The following is a 20089-nucleotide window of genomic DNA, read 5'->3' on the forward strand; positions in this document are numbered from 1 at the left end:
GCCATGATGAAGACACAGTTCATGTCGCTGTGGGACGGACTCATCACAGACAACAACTGCACAGTCATCATAATGGGTAAGAATATACTTTGCTTGGGGGCGCCACTGTCGCTTTTAATATTGCAACACTATCTCATATTTTGAGCGTCGGTGGCTCAGTGGTCAAGCACTTGACTTGCAATCTGCAGGTCCTGGGTTCGAATCCCGCCATGTACCAATGTGTTTTTCCATTTCCGATTTACATATGTACATTTAACCGACGTTCTTACAGTGAAGGAAAACATCGTGATGCAACCTGCACATATCTGAGAAGTAATTCAAAGATATATGTGAAGTCAACCAACCCGCACTTGGCCAGCGTGGTTGACTATGGCCTAATCACCCTTAACTTAGGGTAGGCTCCGGGCCCCTCGATGGGACATATAGTGAGCTGATGATGATCTCATATTGAAGACCAGATAAAATTCGAATTACACACATGCAGATATTATAAAATTATTTTAATATATTTTTGTGAAAAATTATGTTAAATAATATGAAAAAATTATTTTACTTGAAATATATTTGAATTTAAGGTTTTTAGAGTAAAGAGCAGTTTGTCTATGGTTTAAATTTTGTATTAGAATAAGTTATACAAGTTTTGGTATATTTGTTAATGTCAGGTGCAACAAACCGTCCCCAAGACCTGGACAAGGCGATCCAGCGACGCATGCCGGCCACCTTCCACGTGCCCATGCCCAGCGAGATGCAGCGCGAGCGCATCCTGCAGCTCATACTGCGCTCTGAGCCTGTCGCCAATGATGTCAGTCACACACACACACAGAGATTACATTCAGTCTGAGACTGAGAGGCTCAGACCTTTCTTACAAGCAAGCGGCCACCTGAAGCGACCATATCCCTACCCTTAATTAACGGAGGAGACTCACAGAAGGATATTTCCCCTTACTGTGCGTCCTTTCCTCCATCATATCCTCCTCTATATTTATAAGAAAAGGTAAAGAAGGGAATAAGAACTAAAATTAGGCTACCGGAACTGATGAACACTCATCAGACTGTACCACTTGACGCCAGTTTTCTGTGTGTTTGTGGTATTGTACCGGTCGATTCACATTCGTGTAATAAATGTTGGTGGCCTCTACCACTGTTAAGTAAAAGTTAATTATATTCACATAGCTCTATATATGTGCAGATTGACTACCGGCGTCTGGCGAGCGCTACGGAGGGATTCTCAGGTTCAGACCTGCACGAGCTGTGTCGTCAGGCTGCAGTATACCGCGTGCGAGAACTTGCCCGCGACTGTGATCAGGTTTGTGATTATATATACCAAGAAATGAAAAAAAATGTGTGAAAATTCATTTTTGTATTATATGAGACTATGTTCTATATCTGCGACTGTTTCAATAAAATGTGTTAAGCCGTTGCAGAGTTATTAAGTACATATGTAAATTAAACTTATCGAACTTACCGAATTTTGTTTAATATTGAAATACATATGGAAATAATAAAAGATATCAAAATATTACTGATTGCTATATCTTCATAATTTTCATTACTTTAAACTTTAAAAGTTAGCAAAAAACTGTTTTTAACTCTATAAAATTTAATATAAATACATTTTATTTTATATTTCCAGAGTACAACAAACAGAACATCCAATTCAGATTCAGACGAGGAATTTGTGGATGCAGTGAGACCTATTACTATGGAAGATATGAGACTGTCTCTTAATAAACTGAAGGAATCTAAAATACAGTGCGGCACTCTGGCAGCCAGTATGCGGATAGAACTAGACTAGACCTAGGACTATGTGCCCAGGGTCACAACGTCCCTAGGACCACATGCCTAGGACTTCAATGTGTCTAGGTTTTTATGTCACAATATAGACAAGATTAGCACAGGTCTGTGCCCGGAATGGTTTACACAGATGTTGCTTTTTGTGGCATTGGGTGTTATAAATATTTGCATTATATTTATGTTTTTTTTCTCTCTATTCAGGAATTTATGTACATTCTCTTAATCTATCAATGCATAAAAAATGTTTTAAAACTTTCTAGTTTCTTAAAGTAGGAAGAATTTCCTAGTAACAAGTTTTTTTTTAGATTTTTCCTTATATTTATGGTTCCATACCTCGAAGGGATAAAACAGAACCTCTATAGGATCACTTTGTTGTCCGTCCATCTGTCTGTCTAGACCATTTTTTTGCTATTTTTGTAGTTTTTTTTTTTAATTTTTTAACGCAAAAACAATATCCAATGCAACACCATCGCCTTTCTGTGTAATCCATCATGTAACAGTTAAAAAAAAATATTATTCAATCAAGTAGTATTCATAAATATCTCTTAATATATTAAAAATACAAAGAATTGTTGATATTAACCCAAATTTAATTTTGTACATGTATATTTTGTTGTGAAAATTTGTCAAAATAAAAACATTAGTAAATATGTTTATACAAGTATTACAACAGTGGAAACAGAAATTAAACAACTATTAAAATGACAGTAAAATGTTAAATGCTAAAATATTTGTGATGTGTATTATATTTCCGATCGGTCTAAAGTCAGCTATGAATGTTGTGATGATTAACTAAAGCTTTGAGAAATATTATTTTATGTGCAAAAAGATATATAAAAAATTGTCATTTTCCCTTAGAAATACGATAGTATATGCATTTAATATGTTTTAGAGACATGCTTCAACATATTAGTCAATATTGTAGTTTATAGACATTGCAACCTGTGTGCAGTAACGAAAAACTATTGCGATGACGTCACTAAAACTAGAATAATGATTCAATCTACAATTTATTTAATTCTGGAATATCGAATATAAAATTCTTGATTATAAAATAATTCTATAAATCAATTGATTTAAAGAATTTTATTTTTAATATAATGTTTTTTTGTTGTGTTGAAATTTAGTCGGGACTAGTATTTGGGGATGTAGTGAATTTCTCTATGAAAAATTATATTTTAAACATTTTCGGTTATGGTTGTGTTCTATTGTATTTTGTAGTATGCTTTTTTTTTGTATAGTTATTGTTATATTTCAAGTAATATTGTACATAAACTGATTAGCATCAAATGATATTGTAAAAATATAAATTCATAAAGTTAAAAATGATCGATTCATAATTTATTTCTATTAACACTTACACTGCTGCCTTTTAAAATTAAAAAAATGCTTTTAATTTAAAGTGTGTTATTAGAAAAACTGTTATAACTAATTTGTTATAAAATATAATATTAGTAAGATATTGTTAAGTAACAAAATTCAAGTAAAATCAAGTTTCACCTTATTTACTCGAAATTAGCTTCTCACTGGTTAGTGAAGCAATAATGTGTAATTACTGTGTTTTTCTTTGTAATTTAAAATCCTAGTTGATTTTGAGTTTTATGTTTTTTTTGCAATATAAATGATTAGTTTTCCTTCACAAGCGTCAAGTGAGGCTCGCAGCTGATGGAATCTAATTCAAAAGCGCGTGGCGTTTGTAAATAATTTTATCAAATAAAGTGATTTGTTAAGGTTGTTTGGTTTTTATTTACCTCCTCCTTTCTACTCTACTAATACCTATTATACGTTTTTTAATCAAAGTTAAAATTATATTAATAAAATAACCGAGTTAAAATTCTTTGTTGTTTGGAGAAAAATACAATTTTATAAACCTAGAAGGTAATAAAATGTAAAACATTTTAATAAAAAAAAATATTTATTACTTATTGAATTTGTATAAATGAAGATTAACAATATTTTTGCATCTTTCATATTTGTACGAACAAAAACATTAAAAATGTATCAGATTCATAATTCAATGAATAATATTAAGAAATATAATCAATATCTACACATTGTAGAAATTATTAAATACATAAATGTGGTCAATTTTATAAAATTAATTACTAAAAATACAATGTAATCAATATAAATATAGCTTAAGTAAAAAACATTAAATTCCATACAACTCAGCTATTTAAGACATCCTATATTTCAAAATGGTCATGCGAGTTAAAAAAACTTTGAACTAATCCATTGAATACTAACTATACTACTTACCTTCAAAATTGTTGACACTTATACATTAACCGTGAGTTTCGGAGACCAAAATCCCTGTTTAAAACATTGTCATCCCTGTCATCACCTTTTTTCAAAGATAAATGACAAGGATGACAATATTTTAGAGATTTTGGTGTCATAAGGAATTCATTGTCACTGTTTCTAGCATTTATTTCACGTCACATTCACTATAATTACTGCATTGCTTTCAATTGGCCAGACTTATTGCAATTCCTTGTCGCATTAGACATATCAAACTAATTTAAACTTTCTTCAATTTCATGTTCAATTGCACTACATATTAATATTTTTTTCACACACAATGACAGCAGAATTACAAAAGTTTCACTTCTTTAAGGTCCTTTTCATATTAGGACCTTTCCGGTCCTATACATTAGGTCTGCCACGTGGTCGAGCCCTGAAGGCATTCCTGGTTCTGGGTCGGGGCTTTCCTGCGGCAGGGGGGCTCTTGGGGCGGAGCGCCTCAATGCGCTCGGTACAGCCAGTACTCTCGCGGCCCTCTGTGAAGTTGGCTGCGTACAACTCCGCATTGAAGTTGGAGTTTGTGAGCTCATGGCCGATGGTCACCCAGCCAGGACGGATCGTTGAGTCGCGGCCAAACAGATGCACCCTGCAAATATGTTTAACGTCATTAACAGAACCAAGGACCTATAAAACACACTTTCTTACTACTGCAGTCATTTTATGTAATTTAGTAATTTTTTTTTTATTGAACTAGCTGTTGCCCGTGACTCTGTCCGCGCGGGATTAATAAAGTAGATAGTAGCCGATTCATAGTCCTATTGAATGTGTATATAAAATGTCATAAAATATGGCCAAGCTGTTTCGGTGGAGTATGGTAACTAACATTGTGACACAAGTATTTTATGTATAACATTTACACAGCAATTTTAAAATTTCATATCATTAGCATATAAAATTAACAGATCACTTGATAAAGCTACATAGTTAACTTTAAAAACGAAAAAAAGTAACAATCAAAAAGACAACAGCTTACCTTCTCCGTCCCAAACAAAAGTGTTCCATGATATGAAATATTTCAATAGGCTTCTCCGTGCTGCCAAACTCTGGATCCTCTGATATGATAAGGTCAATATCCACATTAGCATGGATAAAATCTCCATCCACAGACCTTCGTACGGTCCCTTTGATACCCATAAGGCAGTGCTCCTTGGTCCGTTGGAACACAGCATTGTGTTCCAAATTTTTCGAGTGCCCCGGGTTCTTTATATTGGTTTTTATCCAGCAGATATCTTCGCAGCGACGAAATCCCCATTTCTTTAGACATTCTCTGCCCATATCTAAACCTGTGGTAGAAAAAGAAACAACAATTTAACTTCCATTGGGTGATTCCAGATCTCAGACTGTAATCTATTTATACTCTAAATTTCATCCTGATTCATTCAGCCATACTTGGGTTAAGTGTTAACAAAATTCCATACATCCAAATTACGCATTTACAATATAAGTAAGAAATAAGATAAAAAGATAACTTTATAAACCGTTGTCAAATATTTTCAAATAATATAAAAGTGTAAGCAAAAAGTGGATTAATATACAAGTACCAAATAGTTGTTGAATGTTCCTAGCATTTCTAATGAACGGATTAGCACTAATTTTGAGCAGTGAGACTGTTGATGTACCTTCAGAGCTGCCGCACCAGAGGAAGAGGAAGCACCTTGGTTGTGCTATTTGCTGCAGGTCGAGCGCCAACACATCCTGCCAGCGCCAGCCTGCACCCAGCGGTGGCTCCACCAGCACCACATCGAACTTGCACCCCATTTGCTTCAAGTCAAAAGTCTGCGCACACGAAATTACTATTTTTATTATATCATCGTAACTGTTTGTCTCAAGAAGACACTAACAACATATAACTAATTCATGTTTGGTAGTTTTGCTATGTTATGTATGCTTTATATTAATTTAGATAGTTTTTAAACTATATTTTAAAAGAGTTTTATGAGTAAAACTTCTAATATGGCAAGCTTCAGTGGTTTGATTGTGTCTACATATCTATTACGTTAAATGAATTACACAAAATTAGTCTAGTACACAATTATCACCTTGAGATCACATCTTAAGTACATAGGCGGTGTAGCAGTTCGTGCAATTAGGTCATCCTTCAGTTTAATGAGCTCACGGAGTTTGGGATACTCCTCAAATCGATCCGCAAGCCCAACATCCCTGATGAAGTTTTGTGGTCTCTGTCCCGTATCAACAAAGTGCTGGCAGTAGTCATTGTGAGGGTTTGATGATTGTGTGCCCTGGAAGTATAAAGCTTATAAAATTTTCATTACATCTATTTCTGGTATAAAATTTTATAAATTAAGCAAAACAACTTTTTAAATGGTTAATATTGGCAGAAATTAGGATACTTACCTTTAAGAATGTAGAGGAATCGGTATAAACAAGGCTATCCGGCTCCTTGGCGACGGGCTTTTCACTCCCTTCCGCAGTGTAATCTGCTACAGCCTGTTTCTTTGGAAATGCATCCAAGGATGCTCCTAATGCATGCCTTAACTCACTCACGCTGGATACGCCTAGCTGTAGTTAGTATAGACAAAATTTAATTTACTTTAATTTTTAACGTTATTGTGTGGACAATATAAGTAACAAAATGTTTTTTTATACTGAAGTACAGTTCCTGTGGACACCTACTTTGTGATACGATCATTGATCAGATCATGCAAGTTAAATTGAGACTTTTTTGACTAAAAATAACTTAGGTTATGATAATTTCATACACTTACCGCTTGCGCAAGCAACTTTTTACGCTTTTGTGATCTCTCCCTTAACTCTTTAAGTTTTTCACTCATTTTGGGTTCATGTGTTTACGGTAATTCTTAAGTCTAGCCTTTCACGTGAAGTTAAAATGTTTGCTTGAAAACACTTATTTCTTCATCGACAAGTGTCGTAAACAAAAAAACAAATGAAATAAAAATGACAGATGCCGCCATGACAGTTCTCCTTTTAGTTCTAAAACCGGCTGCGATTATCGTTTATAAAACTGAGAAAATAAACAAATATATATTTTAAATTCTTAAATTCCCTAACAATGCACATATAATTAATATAAGATTACGATGATAGTTCAAGACTACAAGTATGTCTAATATTAGTAATAATATAAAGTTTAATATAAAGAGAACTTAAAACATGCCTTTATGGTACAACTAATATTTTCCATTTGTCACTTGGTCATTCACGATTACCGCATATCACGAAGAGATCTGGGTTCGATACCCGCCGGGGAGTAAGGTTTTTGTTTGTTTATTTGATAGTAATAATATGCCACATCCAAGGAAAAAAAATACATTTATCTGTTATCATGTTTTTTCTCTTTTCGTATTTGTAGAAGATATGCGAGAATAATATAATGAAACAGCATTTTAAATTAACTATTTATTACTAATTATATTTACTATTGATAAAATAAATAACCCAGTATAAGTATGTAATTATAAAAAAGAATCATCAAATTCTGACAACCAGGAGTGGATCTACGTAGTTACATAAAAAAAATGCAGACGAATTCCCTCCTTTTGTACTTTTGGTGTGCTAAAAACAACTTGTTCTATTGCAATTAGTCCAATTAGTTATTGTTCGATGATAATATTTTTGTAGATTGATCACAATCAATTTTTATATAATAAAACCACCGATTACCTTGATTTTCGTAAGCTCGCAACATTTGTTTTAGGTTACAATTTTTTGATAAACATTATTTACATATAGTTACGTTATACCACAGATAATATAATATTATACATTTTGCACGCCATACATATTTCTTCCTTTGACTTTATTTTTGATGTCCGATGTGAAAAAAATATTCATTTTATATTGTTTAAACTATAAAATATATTTTAATGTTTTAGTTTATTGGTTAGCTTCTACAACATAAGCTAGATCTAAAACAAAAAAAATCTTTACAATAAATATAATACTATAATATTTTTATGTAACTTAACAGAATTCAGTTGATACCTTTTTTCTTTTGCGTGGTTTATTCTTTTTTCCTTTACGTTTTCTTTTATGTTTATTACTTTTAATATTTGGTTTATCTTCGGGTCGTGGTGGTCCGACGCGGACATTCGGTCTGGGTCTCACTTTATCCAGCAACTGAAGAAGTACTGTGAAAGGATTTTCCACACATGAAAGCAGCTAACTTGGTAATTAAACAAGCTACATGACAACAATATTAAAATTTTTAATAATATAAATAATTAACAGAAGTTACGTATTAATATTTAAGGAGTTTATATAATTAAGTTAAATAATTAGACTTTTAAAACAGATTTTTCAGAACCCTCTTTATAGTAAAAAGCATTTCAGTTACTCAAAGTGTTACATATTTTGGCTCAAAAATAGCTAAAAAGCCTAGGTGTTAGTTCGTGCATTTTTAATTACGTATAAAAAATCAGCATTTAAATCACGCGTTATTTAGTCTGTGTTTCCACATGAAAGTACTTATGTTTCTATAGAATGTTTCGATAATAATAACTGGTTAAGATGCATAATATTTCTATCAGTGTAAGTCATCACTGCATCTTGTTAACATTGTAAAATATTTATTATTGCTTTTATGTTGCGGAAAATTTTATATTTACTTTTATAATCAGTAAATAGAAAGCAGATAGTGTTAGATAAAGCTAGGATTATATTGTTAACACATTATGAGTAATAACCTCTAATCTTAGACGAAATTAGTGAAATCTTCAGAATAAAGCAATTACAAAAATCAATGACCGTGTGAAATTCTGACTGATAAAAGGTGACAATCGACTTATAAATTGTAAAAATATTAGCAGGATTAGAGGAATCTTATCGGGCAATCATTTTGGCTAAGCCATAGCTTATATAGAGCAATCAAAGACAATATGTATAATAAATGTTTATTATTAAAATATTTAACATCAAAAACACCGACACGAACCGAAGTTGTACGCGTATTTACGCTTATATTAATTTTTTACTGCATCCCAATAATTGTTTCTATACTTTTTCACGGAATTTTTTGCATTATATTGCTATATACAAAGATTGCTGTAGACAAATAAAATTAAACATTACGCAAAATAACAACGTTTTTAAAATAAATAAATAATTATTTTATGATTTCATTTAAAATTTAAAATCACAAATCAAGTTCTATGAAAAAGTACAGATTAAAAATATTATTCGTTAGTAAGAAAGCAATTAAATTAGTAATTCAAATCTACATATTTACAATTTTATCACATATTTACATATATTTTCTTCAAAGAACAATAAATTAAAAAAAAAATAAAAAGAAAAATCAATACAACCAACCCCAGTTCGTGCATACTGCTAAGGTAAAGACGTTAGTTAAGGGCTATTCATTTTCTGTTACGACTCTCACCTTGGACATCGATGTAGCCTAGTCTTTGGTAATATGAGGCGGGCTTATTCTCTGCGTTTTCCATTGGTACTGAGATACTGATATCAGAACAGGCTCCAAATTGTTCCTGATTCCCACATCCTAGACCAGTAGTACCATTTTTACAAACGCCCCAATTATTTCCAGCGATATATTGCCATTGTAATACACAATGTTCACAATATAAATCATTAGGTAAACGATACGTCATCGTATATTTCGCATCTCTGTTCGGGTAGTATTTAGTACCGCCAGATTCAAGTTCTAGAATGTTCTCGTCGAAGCAATCCTGGTCGTTACGTGTTGGGTCTCGGCAGATTTTGAATTGCCAATAGCCTTTGTGGTATGCGGTAAGGTCGACGGTGGCAGAGAAGATTTGGCCAGCGGAGTATTTGGCAACGATGATGCCGTCTCCCCATGTACCTCCTAGCTCGTGGTCTCTCGGTCGTGGCTGGTCGTAAGGGTCACCACAAATACCGCATCTACGTTAAACAAATACATATTGTGTGTAAATGGACAACAGCTATCAATTCGAAAAAAAATGCATAGATAATGACAGTAAAACAAACATACAAAATTTTACTAATATTATAAATGCAAAAACTATGTTGAACGAATGGATGCATGTTTGAATCTTCGGAGCGGCTTAACGACTTTGGAGAAAATTTAGCACAAATGTAGAACATAGTCTGAAAGATCACAGAGGCTACTAATTAAGTTTTATTTTTAATTCCGCGCAGACGGAGTCGCGGGCGACAACTAGTAATGAATATTTTATAAAATGTATGATAAAATAATTTAAATCTGGACTGTTCTAAAATTTAAATTTATAAATAGCAATGAAATTGGCGCGCAATATGTTATTTACTTGCAATGCGGTATTACGCTGAAGTGTTCGGTAGCGAAATTATCAAATATTTGCTGTAACTTTATTGATATACAAAACAAATATAACATATGTTACCTAGGACAAATAACTAGATTAATTTTGCACTATCGGAAGTAATTACGCAGCCTGCAGTTTACGGCACGAAAGCGAAACGAAGCCGAAGCGAAGCATTTGCGGAAATAATACGACATTTCGAGTGAGCTTGTCAGCTCTGATTGGCCGGAACAAATCAAATCTTTGTATTATTATTATTGTAACACAATCTAACGCATAAGGTCTATATTGCAACTCACTTGCCACCGGTGACTTGGTGTTGATGCGAGAAACCACCGCAGTTTCGCCCATCATCGTCGTAATCTGGCTTCGTGGGGAAGCCGAAACGCCATGCCGACGCGCGTGACGGGGGTTCCAGCACGCGGCCGTGCCCGGACACCGACACCACCAGCGCGCAAGCCGCGACAATATACCACAACATCTAGGGCATAAGATTCAATATAGCACACAGGTTAACTTTACCACGGACCACGGTACCACACGTTGACATGAAATGAACATATATGCCCATCTCATTTACTCTTCTGCTTTTCTCTATCTATTTCTCTCTCTGTCTCTCATGTCATAAAGATGGAGATATATTATTTCATCATTTTTTATTTAAACTTACAACCACATGATTTTCTAATTAATTAATGGTGTTGATACATATCTATAGTGCGTATATCGATTATATCTTTTTGATATTATCTGTGCTTTGTTGCAAAACTTTTCCTTCCATAATATTAGTATAGTAACGTAGCGTAAATATTATAATAATAAAAACAAATATGTCAAGGGCCTTGTTTTCTGTATCTTTTGAAAATTGTTTCCTTACAACTGATAAATCATATATTTAAACAATAAAATTGGAGTGTACATATGTAATATGAGAAAAACATATTTCGTGAACAGGATAAATTACGTTACTTATAAAAGCCGTTTTTTTTTAAATTTAATCTGTCTCAAGTCCGCGTTTTTTCCGTGTAATTGTCAAAACTACTGAACCGATTTTGGCGGGATTTTTATTAGAAGGAAGCTGATATGTATTTTAGGTTATTTTGAAATTAATTAAGTGAAATTCGATATAGTTAATGTTGATGTGGAGAAATACGTAACACTATTTTTAATATAAAAACTCTTTGATTATGAATTATGATCTATTTTGACCAGTAGGCGAATAGTTTACCTAATTTCTGCCTTTAATTATATCCACAAAGTCAATAACACTTCGACACAATTTCTGATAATGACAAAACATTATAATGCAGTTTACGTTTGTTAAATGCGAAAATCACAGTAAAATTATACTTATAAATACATGTGCTGTTTAATTGAATCTAAAGGCAATAGGGGTGATGTATTTATCATACGGAAATAGTTAGAAAGACCTCATATTAACGTTAATTTAGAGATTTTTTTTATTATAATTATTTTATTTTATACGACACAGGCCCTCAGATGAAAAGCGGAATTACTTCCAATATAACTAGACCGACTATAAGACGTAATATTTTGTGCCTATTTGAATTTTGCCATTTTGGCGTTGATAGAAGCGGTTAATAGTGGCGGTGACGATTCGAACTAATAAGATACATAGAATTTACTATATCGTAAGAACAACAGGCGCGATTAAATAGGAACGAACCGAAAGCTGCCATTTCTAAGCAAATGCCTATCCATTTAGAGAGATCAGTGCTTCCAATTTACGCCTGTCATCTGTGTAGTCGTGGTACAATGGTCGAATGAGTCATTCGGACTAATAATTTCGGTTGAATCACCAATTTAAATTTAATAGGCGATTTGGTCCTTTAATTTAAAACCATATAGTAACAAGTGTTAATCTTATTAAATAATAAAGAAATAATATTTAAGCAAAAGACAATCATTGAAACCATAATAATACGAATGAAATTTTTAAATTGCGTCTTCTATTTAATGTTGACGAATAATTATTAAATTAAATGTTACACGAGTTAAAATAGGCTGTAGTTGATCAATACAATGTAAAACAAAATAATTACCATTTTATAATCGATTTTTCCACCGAAAAAGTCGATGTCACACACTTTGGAAACTTGAATACGCTTTCCCAGATGGTCACAACTAATGTAGCATCTGTCAAACATTGGCAATATATAGACACCCTTCGTGAGCTGGTATCTGATAAGGTTTATCAGCTAGGAGTACACTAATCGCCTAAATCACAACATAAACCGCGACAGACGACAATTGTTTTATGTCAGCTGTAAAATAATCAAAGGGTTTCTCAATTTCGCCGCACAAGATCATATTTTTGCACAGATCAAGACCGATACAGAGAGATCGGAATCAGACTAAAAATTAAGGTATTTTCATTTAAAAAAAAAACAAAGTGTATATAGATAGGCCCGAGAAATAAGGTATAGGAAAGGTTTCAGGCCATACTCCATTCCAGTGAAAACAATCGTAAGTCAGTTTAGGGCTACAGAACGCATTTTAGATTTTTAAAAGTATAATGTTTATAAATCTATTGCTTGTGAATGTATTATTTTATATGTATTATTATTAAATCGTTTTAAGCAGTCGTTGACCGCGTTGATTTTTGTGGCTCGTCAGTCTGCCGTATTGAGCAATACTCCCTAGCCGATTTTCTTACATTTTTTCTATACCTAAAATTGTCTGCACAGCCTTGTACGATGTTCCGAGCCTCCAAACTGTGTGATTTCTTCTAAACTCTTGTTAAAGCACATCAGAATTATACAGTATCGATAGTTTATTTGTTATAATAAATATAATTTGTGAATTAAACATTCGTGCGTCATATAATGCTCATCTTTATTTGTATCTTTATGTTTTAAGTTGGCATTAAAAGCTTAGTTATCAACTAATCACAAGATTTAAAGTGAATCTAATATTATCTATATCAGTCTGGTAATGTTCGGCTGACCATTAATCTTTCCTTATTTATGCACAAAGCAATTTTAATCATTTTTTTTATTATTATGTTACCATACTATTAAGATTTTTAAGTGAAAATACACGCACTATACTCCAACACATATGTATTAGAAATATATTTCTATATAAGCGTTTTGTTTGCGACATTGACGCTCTTAGGAGGATTGAATTTAAATATCAGTTCTATATTATTTAAAATTCGCATTTTTTTGATAATTTTAAGAAAATAATCAACGATAGAGTGACGGTGGCTCAGGGGTTAAGCACTTGATTTGTAATCTGCTGGACCTGGGTTCGAAACCGGCCATTTACCAATGTGTTTTTCGATATTTAATTTACATTTATATGATGTACATTTATCCGACGTTCTTAAGGTGTAGGAAAACATCGTGAAGAAACCGACACAAATCTGGGAAGAAATTCAAAGGTATGTGTGAAGTCGACCAACCCGCACTGGGTTAGCGTGGTTGACTATGGCCTAGTCACCACTAACTTAAAGTATAATCCGAGCCCCTCGGTGGGTACGTATAGTGAGCTGATGATGATGAATCAACGATACTTAATAATAATGTTAAAGATAAAATTAAACTTTCATGACAAATAGTATATTTCTAACATTTCAATCACTGATAAGAAATGAATCAGATGTGTCTGTTCCTAGTTACTCTGTGCACATTGAATATTCAAAACAAGGAAAAAAGTAACGAAAACCCTTAACTATTGAGTAACGTGTTTACAATTTTAGTGGAATCTTTCATCATTTCTTTATTAATGTTTTATAGTTTGGTTGATTAATCTTATCGTATTTTCATGGTGTTAACCCAGTCAGCGGTTTATCCAAATACGTATATGAAATCTTAAATCTTACTAATATTATTAAATGCCAATGTTTGGATGTATGGATGTTTGCATGTTTTTAAAAAGGTACCACCAAAACGGATGCGTGGATCTCGCTGGCATTTGCCATAAATCTAGAAAGCTCGGAAAAAACACATAGGCTACTAATTTTTTATTCCGCGCGGATGGAGTCACGGTCATACGCTAGTAATATTATAATGAGAAAAGATTTGAAAAATGATTCCTGGGAAACTACACTACCCCCCCCCCCCGCCCATCGGGGGGACATATGCGATTTTTTTATATCGCGTGGACGAAGTCGCGATGAACTGTTACTTCTAAAATGTTTCTTTACCTCATTCATCGAATTATTGAGAGAACTTAAAAAGTGACCTACGTATTCTTCCAGCGAGATCCATACGCCCTGCAGATATCTTCTAACAAACATCAATCTAAACTAAAGGTTCGCATTTATAATATTAGTAAGATATACTTTTTATTTATACTCTAGATAATTATAGGAATAACCATTGAACTGTGTATGCATACAACCTTGCAAGGTTAATTGCGACTACAGAGTATCAATGACTTTAGTTTTTTTTACTTAAACTACATTCCATCCCGCATGTCACTAATGACGGATATACAATTTCACAGACAATAAAAATTGTTTCGTAATTTAAAAAAAAAACCAAACACGTCTGATCGTACTTTTATTACCAGCCAGGAAAGTAAACGAATGACCCATCACTTAAACCGGTGTTTAACTTGTAGGTCACAATCAAGGTCATCTTTGTTTTTAATTCCGAGCAGACGAAGTCGCGGGTGATAGCTAGTACAACAAATCAAAGTTTTAACAACTTACAATCATATAATACAACAGAATACTACATATTTAATGAAATTATTTACATAGACATGAAGAGAGAAAGCGACTGATAAAATAAAACAGCTGGTTATTTTGTTTGGTTAACCAGTTTGTTTTAAGCAGTAAGAAACATCTTAAATACTACTTACTATTGAATAAATGTTATTTAGGTCATTTTGCATTATTTTACAAGCAAAGAAAATAAAAATTTATGATATTATATGCTTACTTTTATAATTATGTCATCTTGAAATTTTAACAATTTTCAATTTAATTCATAAAGTCACATTTCAAAATCAAAAAATACACGAAATTTCACTAAAATATTACAATATTATATATATATAAAACCACTAAAATCTTATAACATTTTAATCAAAATTTATATTTATATTTTTAAAACATTCTTTACGAAATTAAATATCTAGTGGCCATATTGGCAACGCGCATCTGACTAAGGAAAAACCAATTTTTCTTAAATTTCAATACCCTTTCTATTTAACTAATGACACTATGTCATTACATTTTGTGGGACTGTCCACTTTCTTTTCCCTTTTTTCTAAAACAAATCTAGTGACTCTAAATAATCTAAAAATTTAGATTAAATTCGGACATTCCCTCTGATTTCAAAACAGATAAAGTCATTCGTAATAATATTAAATGCGATGATTTTCCATTTATCCCTCCTCCACGCAAGCGTAATAGATTCGCGTACACAATTTGCTTTGAGTCCATACTCTTGAAGCTAATTTACAAGTAATATTACACTACGATTTAAAGCACACAAATACTCCGCAAATCCCAAAGCTTTTTGAGTTTTAAATTTTTTATGCACATAGCTATTTATGCTATCCTAATTAATCCTGCAAACCAACTCCTTTTTTCTTAATTCAAGAAACTTATCCCGAAAAACACAAAAATAATGTCGAACCTATTCCTGACCGACAAATTTACTTTCACCTGGAATCAATTCGAAGAGCTCTGAGAGCGGTACAATGGCGAATTTTAATAAATCTCATTATAGAATTCTGTACAGAGATCACGTACAAACAGACCACCGTTACTTAGTTATAGATTACTTCCTATCGCGGTTAGCTGTCATGACCGTAAAACCTTAATTATGCAGAAGCTTTTATTTAAGCCTTCAAAAGCTGAGGTTAATGAACTCTAGAAATTAATTTAAATTGTCGAAGATCGTTGTTGGCATTTGTTTTAAAAAATACATTTATTTTTAAATGTACTGCAGATTCGCGGGCGACAGCTACTCTTACTAATATTATAAATTCGAAAGTTGTTTCGAAGATCTCCGCAACGATTCCACGGATATTGATGAAATTAGTCACATATGTAGAACATAGTCTGACAGCATATTAGGGCTACTCATTTAGGTTTTTTTAATTCGGCAAGAATTCGAGGCAAAAGCTAGTCTCTTACGAAATCCACATCTCCAATAATACACATACAATGTAACAGTGGTAGAGCCCGCTTTAACATCTTCGCACGAATTTACCCGGCTCACCCGGTGATGTACCAAGACCACACAGAAGATAGGCGTGAAGTGGAAGCTATTCCGCGTTTCGTCTGATGAGTGTGGTACTGGAGGCCTAATTTAGTCATCTTTCACTACCTACCCTTTTTCTTACAAGTATAGGATGGGAAGTGGAAGTGGACTTTCCAGATGAGAGGATGCATGGAAGGGGAAAATATTTTCTTTCTGTGCATCCTCTCCTCCGTCGATGAAAGGTAGGCAACGCATATGCAATTGCTTATGTCTATGGGCAACGGTCACTTCGCTATTTCAGCGATTTCTGGTGGCCGCTCGCTCGTTTGCCATCTTATAAAAAACACCGTAGTATGATCCTCGAATGCATTAGTAAATAAGATAGCCATTGAATAAATTGAAGTAGCTCATTCATCTATCTATTTAACATTCGTCTGGTATTTTGGATGTCTATGGGCGATGAACACGTCGTTGTTCCTTTGCCCCATTCACTTTAAAAAAAAATGGCGTCCTTGTTCGTATACGTAAAAACACAAAAATATCACACTGATTGGTGACACATAACAATATAATAAAAATTTAATTTTTATCATCCATACTATTGTTTTATATCGATAAAGATTAAATTTATTTCGGGACTTTTCTATCTTTAATCAGTCACATAACCATAAAAGCATTTTATAAGGAAGAAAGTTTATAAAAAAGTAAAACGTAGTTGCTGATGAATTACCATGAGTTTCAACTGCCCAAATACGTGTAAAACATGTCGTCATCTCTTTCTTCCTCTTTGAAATAACAGAGATAACGCCGGGTTTCCCCGCAAGACAGCATTTTATAATTCTCAAAATTAATATTTACTAGACTTGGGTTTTCATTACAGAAACACCCTTAAAAACATGATCTCTCTTAAAAAATATTGTAAACTAGCTGTCGCCTTGTCCATCTGCGCGGAATTAAAAAAAAAACTTAATTAGAAGCCTATGTATTCTTTCAGACTATGTTGCTACATCTATGCCAAATTTTAGGCAGGTTTGTTAAGTCTTCAAACAAACATCCATCCAAACATTCGCATTTATAATATTAGTAAGATTGTAAGATTGATAATAATTATTAGGTTCGTCGGTAATATCATCTGGAGGAAATTGACAAAAAAAAAATATTTTATAAATTGATTGTGCTTCATAATCTTCGTAAGCTTTTTATCTGATTTCAATAAACAATAGGATTATAGATTTGTGTATAATCTTTTAAGTTTTTATTGATCCATTCATTGGTTATGGCCGGAAAATCAACATTAAACGAAAATGTTTTAAAAGTAGATTTCTAGTCAGTTTGTAAGCCAGTTTGATTTCTATTTAAGAAAAGTTTTAGGTTATTCATTGCTCTCTTACCCACTTTTAGAGACAGGAGCGTGCCTACGTATATGGGTCCAAAAAAAAAGAAATTAGTTCACCCATAATACGCATGGAGCGCCACAATCGCCGTGGATCCACGACTTCGTGCGAGTTGGCTCTCTTTTTCTATAGTATACTTACTATACTCTTTGCACAGGAGTTACCGTTGATTACCGCTGACCTAAAGGTCTGTGTTATCAGGTCATAAAATTAAAAAAAAAAGTTGGTTTCCGAGACCAATATCTCTGTATAAAACTAAACGTCATCCCTGTCATTATCTTTGACAACACGGAGATATAGATGATATCGTGTCTCTAAATTTCTATTTATTTGCACTAATATAAACGGTAACTTATTAGGAATTCAATACTTTTTGCTTACTAAAATACATTTAATTGGAGAGAGCGTATATAATGCGATCTGAATCGCTTTAATTTGGCTTAAAATTATGATAACTAACCGGTGAAAGTTAAGCCCTTGGTCCGTAAATGATCTTTACAAAAATAGTCAACTTCAAAGTTAGTACGAATTACATGTAAGTTTACTGTTGCCTCCTAAATCTTTGTTTGGATTTACGTTTATTGAAAATTAGCAACCCTAGTTGAAACATCATACAAACTGATCAGCTAAAGTTGTCAGTTTTATCATAGTTTGCTAAGTTTTCAATGTCATAAAACACATTCAGTTACTGTCCAGTTAAAACTAAACGTATATAGGCTCAAAGATTTGATTAATCAGTTAAAATGTTATTATATTTTTATTGTCAGTTGTAGATCGGGAAAAACATTCACCGCTTAGTTTTCATCATCAGCTTACTATACGTCCCCATCGAGGGGCTCGGAGCCTACCTTAATCAAGGGTTACTAGGCCATAGTCAACCACGCTGGCCAAGTGCGGGTTGGTTGACTTCACCCATATCTTTAAATTTCCTCTCAGATATGTGCAGGTTGCATCACGATATTTTCCTTCACCGTAAGAACGTCGGATAAATGTAAATATGTAAATCAGAATGCGAAAAACACATTGGTACATGGCGGGATTCGAACCTAGGACCTGCAGATTACAAATCAAGTGTTTGACCCCTGAGCCACCGACGCTCTACTCGCTTAGTTTTACCACAAGGAAAAGTCAATTGCGCATTTTATCTCCAATCTGATTAACGTACACTTATTTTCTTAGAATAACTTATTCAACTATTGTCATAAAATCATTACTTTTATTACTGGCCATATATAATTTATTATTCTTTATATCGAAATTAGCCCGGAAATCGTGAAATAAAGCTCTTTTGTTACTCTGATTGCGAATTTTGTTATATCTACGCATAATTTGTATCTGTCAATAACTGCGTCTACAAATTACTTTATTCAAAAACACGTCACTGTAATAATCTATATCTATCTCATCCAATTCTTAGAATATCGTTATTTCCTTAATATTCAAATGATATTAATAAGTTACTTAAAAAACAATGTCCATTTAACAACACAATAACGCCCGTAACTAAGAGGGGTAGATAGAGATCAGCAAATTTCATTTGGTACTTCGATTCGACATACGACGACGTTTCTGTTGAAGGTTTTGACTATTCATTTCATTACCAATTAGGTAAGACATCTCACCATCCACTACCTACCACAACCATCGACGACAAAATGTCGAAAATCAAATGGGCACAAAATATCACCATCTATACCATGTCTATATTCATACAGGTTAGTGCTTGTAGCCTATTACGGCGGGGCAAAACAAAATGCATTCGCTCCGAAGCGATTCCATAATGAACTTCAAAAATGTCTATACATTTTTGAAGTTATTGTCAGTTCTAACTTACAATAACTTTTGATAAGTCAGTCAGTAACTTAACTGACAATAACTTCTGATAAGTCACGTGATTGTCGCAAATCAGTTTCATAGATTTCTGGTATTCTAACCCAAACGCTGGTCTGCAAAGGGCATCTCCATGTTGTCACACAGCGGGTGTTGTGCGAATGTCATGTTCACGTATCAATCAGTCACGGTCGTAACGTCAACATAGATTAGAAACATCCAATACGTAATCTAAAAGATAATCATTTACAAGACATCATTATTGTGGTAATAAACGTTCCTATCTCCATAAAATATATGCGAATTGCAATAAAACACACAA

The 20089-nt window shown here is 33.2% G+C and overlaps 3 protein-coding genes across 3 annotated transcripts in view; 1 reads left to right on the plus strand and 2 right to left on the minus strand.

Moving 5' to 3' along the window:
* nmd (no mitochondrial derivative) overlaps positions 1 to 2369 on the plus strand; it is a 5173-nt gene extending 2804 nt beyond the window's left edge. The window contains 4 exon segments of the mRNA XM_013324769.1: positions 1 to 76; positions 663 to 802; positions 1190 to 1306; positions 1634 to 2369. The exon segment at positions 1 to 76 is cut by the window's left edge and continues 15 nt beyond it. Of these exon segments, the coding sequence (XP_013180223.1) occupies positions 1 to 76; positions 663 to 802; positions 1190 to 1306; positions 1634 to 1795 (495 nt within the window). The 3' untranslated portion in view covers positions 1796 to 2369.
* A 1373-nt stretch (positions 2370 to 3742) lies between these two features.
* On the minus strand, positions 3743 to 7024 carry Mettl14 (methyltransferase like 14). The gene is made up of 6 exons (XM_013324268.1): positions 6825 to 7024; positions 6454 to 6618; positions 6138 to 6338; positions 5718 to 5874; positions 5072 to 5381; positions 3743 to 4684 (listed from the first exon to the last, which is right to left on the minus strand). The coding sequence occupies exons 1-6, from the start codon at positions 6888 to 6890 to the stop codon at positions 4441 to 4443; spliced, it is 1143 nt and encodes a 380-aa protein (XP_013179722.1). The 5' UTR covers positions 6891 to 7024; the 3' UTR covers positions 3743 to 4440.
* A 2332-nt stretch (positions 7025 to 9356) lies between these two features.
* LOC106126603 (uncharacterized) lies at positions 9357 to 12546 on the minus strand. The gene is made up of 3 exons (XM_013324331.1): positions 12422 to 12546; positions 10658 to 10839; positions 9357 to 9957 (listed from the first exon to the last, which is right to left on the minus strand). Exons 1-3 carry the CDS (start codon positions 12524 to 12526, stop codon positions 9435 to 9437), a joined length of 810 nt encoding a protein of 269 aa, XP_013179785.1. The 5' UTR covers positions 12527 to 12546; the 3' UTR covers positions 9357 to 9434.
* Between the last annotated feature and the right edge of the window lie 7543 nt (positions 12547 to 20089).

Source organism: Papilio xuthus, unplaced genomic scaffold, assembly GCF_000836235.2.
Source record: "Papilio xuthus unplaced genomic scaffold, Pxut_1.1 DF824992.1, whole genome shotgun sequence".
Taxonomy (NCBI): Eukaryota; Metazoa; Arthropoda; class Insecta; order Lepidoptera; family Papilionidae; genus Papilio; species Papilio xuthus.

What these genes read in the sequence shown, in the direction of transcription:
- Mettl14 (XM_013324268.1), bottom strand. Translation starts at nt 6,890, where the DNA reads ATGAGTGAAAAACTTAAAGAGTTAAGGGAGAGATCACAAAAGCGTAAA. An exon ending in ACTTAAGATGTGATCTCAAG is followed by an intron (nt 5,875 to 6,137) that starts GTGATAATTGTG and finishes TCGTGTGCGCAG; the next exon opens with ACTTTTGACTTGAAGCAAAT. An exon ending in TTTTGTTTGGGACGGAGAAG is followed by an intron (nt 4,685 to 5,071) that starts GTAAGCTGTTGT and finishes ACATATTTGCAG; the next exon opens with GGTGCATCTGTTTGGCCGCG.
- LOC106126603 (XM_013324331.1), bottom strand. Translation starts at nt 12,526, where the DNA reads ATGTTTGACAGATGCTACATTAGTTGTGACCATCTGGGAAAGCGTATT. An exon ending in GAAAAATCGATTATAAAATG is followed by an intron (nt 10,840 to 12,421) that starts GTAATTATTTTG and finishes CTTATGCCCTAG; the next exon opens with ATGTTGTGGTATATTGTCGC. An exon ending in CACCAAGTCACCGGTGGCAA is followed by an intron (nt 9,958 to 10,657) that starts GTGAGTTGCAAT and finishes TGTTTAACGTAG; the next exon opens with ATGCGGTATTTGTGGTGACC.